Below are 6,206 nucleotides of genomic sequence, written 5' to 3' on the forward strand. Positions count from 1 at the left end.
TATAATATAGGATTTATTAAAGAAAGTATATAAAACCAAAAAAAATCAGCAAAAACTGGGCCTGGGAGATTCGAACCCGCGACCCAGGCCGGTTCAGGGTTTTATTAAACGTGCACTGGCCATCTGAGCCAGTGTCCAATCTGGTTAGAACACAAGAAGGAAAATATGTATATTGTAGTTCTGATTTCCCCAAATACATTATAAACCCTAAATCCAATTGATCTCAATTGAAGATTATATACCCTCTGTCGATTAAAATTGACAGAGGGGTTTTATCAAACACTTAAATCCGAACCTAATCCATATATTGATTACCTAATATGATGAAGGATTGAATGCGAACAAGAACTAGGGTTTCGGCCAAAAACGCGATATTAAACGAGTCCCGGAACAGCTTTTTAGATGCAATTATCTTAGGGGTTTGCTTCGTGATAGTGAGATGAGGGTGTGTAGCAATTTAATTGAGTTTTGATCAAGTATTTATAGGCTAACACGTTCATAATCATCCGCGACGTAAATTAATGAAAATGGTTCGTAATTGATTCGTTCTAGCTGTAAATTACGTGTTATACTATAATAGGAAGGAGCATGTATGATAAGGCTCCAACTAATAAATCAAATTCCGCAATTTATGGGTTAAATCAATCAAAAAAATTGGAAGGGGGGTTGCTGTCGGTGACGGGAGGGAAAAGGGAGAGGAGATGAGTTTGAATATTTTTTGCAAACAAGTCCTTTAGGTATTACTTGGTGATCAAAAGTTGCTAAAATACACATTTTTTACATTAAACGAATTGATGTGCGAAAAGCTATATATAAATATTAGTAACTAATTCTCGCAATTCAACACTAAGTCTTAAATTTATAAAACCAAACAATCCTAACTAAGATTCACACAAACGGCGACTGTACCGATCGCGTAGCAGCACAGTCTAATGGAAGTATGGATGTCGAACATAAAGACACGCGAGAAAGGCTAAGATAATTAACCCAAATCTAAGTCCTGCCTAAATAATGTATTTATTTATCTTAATTAGTTAAACTAACTAAACTTAACTAACTTAACTTAACTAATGGTGAAACTTAACGGAACTAATGATAATAAGAAAACGAATTACCTAGGTAGGATGAATTAACGGCTATAAGATGACATGGGTGCTAACTTGTGGTTGAAACCAGGGTTCTAAAGATGAGCTAACATAGGTAAGGTCAAGGAAACTGGATCCCTACGGTCAGTTTTACCAGAAAACTCTAACAACATCTAGATAGCTTTTAATTCGTGGTTGTTTATCTACGTACCCTAATGACTCATCACTTGGTCCATGTCTAAATCACAGATATCACTAAGGCTCGAGATAATTACAAGTCTAGTAGAAGAGGGGTAATTCAATACTAAAAACAAAATAACTTAACTTACAAACTAACCTAGTCAACAGCAGGAAAATCGCATGTGGTCTCGCAACGACAAACCAAATCAACTAAACCAACTAGATAAGCCGACACCTAAGGTTTTGGTCCAACACAAAGGTGGTGAACCTACTGACTTTAATGATCCAAGAAACACAAACCCTAATGGTATGCCTACCACAATCAATCAACACACAAAGTATTAACCAAAACATGCAATTAACGCCTACACGAAACTAATTCATGCAATAATCAACCACACGGGACACATGCAACCTGAGATACATCTATGGTAGTAGGTACACAGAATAATATCACAAAATATGAACTTACAATAGAAAAATAATCAACCGCTTGTTAAGCACCATAAACTAGTTAATTTAATCCGTTAAACATCAAACCTAGGCGATTCAAACAAGTTTAGCCAACCATAATGAATGAAAGAATACAATCATCATAATTAAGCTCAAAGTATCCATTACAAACTGATTGGAACTAGTTTCGAAGTCTAAAACTCACAAACGAACTCACAAACGTTAAAACAAGCAAAATCGATAACCGGTTGACGAAACTCCGATCCGGAAGCTCCTCCTTCTTGGTATTTCATATAGAACTGATGTGAGATGGCTGGAATGAAGTATATCTCGTTCATAGGGTTTAGGGTTCTTAGATATATCATTAAACTTGATAAACAAGCCAAACTAGGTCCAAAACAAGCCCACAAGGCCCACTAGAAGACAAAATAGACGGGATAGCAGATTCCTGAGCATTCTTGGCAGCCTTTGGAACATGTGGGACGTCGCATAGCACGGGCATGGATGCATGACTTGGTCGCGTAGCGCGGCCAGGTCCTTGGTGCTCGTTTCTTCATTTTCTGACTCGCTTATCTTCAAACGCGCATACCGGCTTCATCCGAATCCCATTTGAGCTGATTTTTTCTTCTGTAAACTCGTTTTTTCGCTATCTTCAACCATGGTACCTACATCATTCAACAATATGTAACTTTATGCATAAATTAATGGATATTCGTTAAAGGTTAAATGTAAAACAATCGCAACAATGGGGTAAAAAACTATGTATTTTGCTGCACATCACGAATAGGTTAAGAGCCACGTGTAATTACAATAAAGATAGAATCGAAAACATAGTTAATAGCTCAACTTTTAATTAAATGATATGATCCGATTACAAGCGGGTAATAAAACGAGTACAAAAACCAATTCGAATTTGACGAATGTCACAACATTCCCAACTTTTAGAAAATTTCATCCCGAAATTAGGAATTAACATCCGTGGCAAAAAGATGCGGATACTTAGACTTCATTTGGTCTTCACGCTCTGAATTGACTTCCACATCGCGCTTAGATTCCCAACGAACCTTCACCAAAGGATTCGGCTATGTTTGGTTTTCTTGTCCATTCGATCCACTATTTCCATCGATCTCTCAACAAAGTGCATTGTCTTATCGATACGTACCTCGTTGAGTAGAATATGAAGGTTCTCATCGGCTAAACACTTTTGAACGTTCGAAACATGAAACACAAGATGGATGCCTTGAAGCTCTTGCGGGAGCTCGAGGCGATAAGCAACATCTCTGATTCGTTCAAGGATTTTGAATGACCAACAAAACGGGGAGCTAGTTTACCTTTCATACCGAAACAGACTACTCCTTTCCAAGGTGAAACCTTGAGGAGGGAAAGGTCGCCGAATTCGAATTCCAAGGGTCGTCGTCGCTTATCAGTGTAATACTTTTGACGACTCGTAGCAGTAAGCAGATTATTACGTATTTGAGCGATTTTGACGACTCGTAGCAGTAACCAACGAAAGATGAGTATCTCAATTACTACCAAAATCAAGCACACAAGTTCTTAGCATTACCTCAAGGATTTGAATGGTTCTTTCAGACTGACCATCAGTTTGAGGATGATAAACGGTTCTAAGATCTAGACGGGTTCCCAAAGCGGTTTGAAGCGAATTCCAAAAATGAGACACGAAACGACCATCACAGTCAAATATAATACTCAACGGTATACCATGGCGACAAACAATCTCGTTGACATAGATTTGAGCGAGCTAATCGATCGAAAGCTTTTCCCGAATGGGAATGAAATGGGTTGATTTGGTGAATCGATCGACGATTACCCAACTACTATCATGTTGCCTCTTGGTGGTGGGAAGTTTTGTGACAAAGTCCATCGTAATGTTCTCCCACTTCCTGACTGAAATAAAAGGTTTCACGAGCAAACCACCAGATTTTTGGTGCTCGGCTTTTACCTTAGCACATGTTAAACATTTTCCGACATAGGTAGCGATATATTTCTTCATGCCGGGCCACCAGAAAGTAGATCGAAGGTCGAAATACATTATATCCGCACCGGGGTGGATAGAATATCGTGACTTGTGAGCTTCATCCATTATGAACGTGTGAAGATTGTCACGACCTGGGACCCAAAGGCGGTTATGAAAATAGAGCAAACCATCATGCTTGGTTTCGAGTTGGTGTTCAGCACCACACGACATCTCTTTGTACAAATTGCCTTTAGTGACGGAGATGTGTTGGGCCTCAAAGATACGTAGCTGAAGATCGGTCTGGATAACAACACTTAGTAGAATAATGCTTTTGACATGGGTTTTGCGACAAAGGGCATCAGCTACTACGTTTGCTTTACCGGGATGATAACGTATTTTGCAATCGTAGTCATTAAGGAGTTCGGCCCATCGTCGTTGCCTCATGTTTAAATATTTTTGGTCAAAAATATGTTGGAGGCTCTTGTGGTCGGTGAATACCACACATTTCCTTTCATACAAATAGTGTCTCCAAATTTTCAACGCGAATACAACAACACCGAGCTCAAGGTCATGTGTCGTATAATTCTTTTTATGAACCTTAAGTTTTCGTGACGCATAGGCGCCTTACCTAATTGCATGAGAACGCAACCGAGACCTTGATTCGAGGCATCACAATAGACAACAAAATCCTCGTTCCTTCTGGAAGGGCTAGGACAGGAGCGTTGCAAAGCATACGCTTCAAGGTTTGAAAAGCTTCATCTTGCTTAGCCTCCCCACTCATATGGTTTACCCTTATGAGTTAAGGCGGTGAGGGGTAAAGCGATCTTGCAAAAGTTCAAAAGGAAACGACGGTAATAACCAGCGAGACCTAGAAACGATCGAACTTCCGTAGGTGATGTTGGGGTCTTCCAATTTTTAACGGCTTCGATTTTAACGGGATCAACATGAATGTCTTTTTCGTTAAAGATATGGCCAAGGAATTGGACTTCGTTTAACCAAAACTCACATTTGGAAAACTTGACAAAAAGTTGTTATTTCTTCAACAAGAGGATATCATGAAAATGCTTTTCATGCTCAACTTTAGATTTCGAGTAAATGAAAATGTCTTCGATAAACATGATCACGAACTTATCAAGATAAGGCTTGCATACGCGGTTCATGAGGTCCATAAACACCGCAGGTGCATTGGTCAAGCCAAAAGGTATGACCATAAATTCGTAATGACCGTAACGAGTTCGGAACGCGGTTTTGGGTATATCATCCTCATGAACGCGCAATTGGTGATAACCATAACGAAGATCGGTTTTTGAAAAGCAAGATACGCCTTGAAGTTGATCGAAAAGGTCATCAATTCTAGGCAAAGGGTAACGGTTCTTAATCGTGAGTTGATTGAGTTCACGATAACCGATACACATTCGAAAGGAACCATCCTTATTTTTAACGAAAGAACAGGTGCGTCCCAAGGCGAAAAACTTGGGCGGATGAAACCTTTGCTAGAGAGTTCTTGGCGTTGACTCGCTAGCTCTTGCATTTCCGAAGGTGCGAGACGATAAGGAGCTTTGGAGACGGGGTTCGCACCAGGCACAAGATCAATACGAAACTCCACTTCACGAGTCGGATGTTAACCAGAAACATCTTCAGGGAAAACTTCGGAAAAATCACGAATTACCAGAATGTCTTTTATTGTCTTCTTTACTTGTTTCTTTTCTAAGACGTTGGCAAGAAAAGCCACATACTTTTTACGTAAGTATTTTTGGGCTTGAGTACATGACATAAGTTAAAGCCCCCTGGAAGGCTTTTCGCCGAAAATATGCAAAATCCGATCGTAGTCTAGTGGAATTCGAATATAATTCTCAAAGCACACGACTTCGGCATGGTGTTGAGCTAACCAATCCATGCCTACAATGATATCAAAACTTTCGAGTTTCATAGGAATAAGGTCGATAGAAAGATCATAGTCGTTGAGATCTAGAGTACAACCATGAATAACCGAGTCAATCAAGATAGGTTTACCATTCGCGACTTCAACCGTAAAGGACCTTTCGAGTTTAGAACGAGAAGACGAAAGCATAGGCTCAAAATCAAAACACACAAAACTCATATATGCACCGGTATTGAATAAAATGGATACATACACGTTATAAACCAAGAACGTACCGTTCACCACATCATTGTTACGCTGGGCTTGATTTGCATTGACCAAGAATGCCCTCCCGCGAGCATTGGGGACGACTTGTGTAGCTTGAGAAGTCAAGGCTTGATCGGCTCGAACTGGTTGAATAACTTGGTTGGCCATAAGTTACAAAACTTGTTGAAAGGCCTGAACTTGATAGGCTTGAACAGGGTAAACAGGCGGAGCAGCCATTTGGACTTGATATGCGATTCGGGGACACGCGTTGCGGAAATGACTAGGATCTCCACAATTGAAATACGCTCGAGAGGTGGGGTAGGCTTGAGTAATGGGTTGAGCTTGAGTTAAAACATGCTTTTGTTTGAAATCGTGGGGAGTACGG

At 39.9% G+C, this 6,206-nt stretch overlaps 1 protein-coding gene across 1 annotated transcript; it reads right to left on the reverse strand.

Moving 5' to 3' along the window:
- Positions 1-5,470: 5,470 nt before the first annotated feature.
- LOC143570901 (uncharacterized) lies at positions 5,471-5,989 on the reverse strand. The gene has a single exon (XM_077056423.1). It carries the CDS (start codon positions 5,987-5,989, stop codon positions 5,471-5,473), a length of 519 nt encoding a protein of 172 aa, XP_076912538.1.
- Positions 5,990-6,206: the final 217 nt, after the last annotated feature.

Source organism: Bidens hawaiensis, unplaced genomic scaffold (genome assembly GCF_021521415.1).
Source record: "Bidens hawaiensis isolate Kalapana, Puna unplaced genomic scaffold, B.hawaiensis_p1.1 tig00025172_1, whole genome shotgun sequence".
In the NCBI taxonomy this organism is placed as follows: domain Eukaryota; kingdom Viridiplantae; phylum Streptophyta; class Magnoliopsida; order Asterales; family Asteraceae; genus Bidens; species Bidens hawaiensis.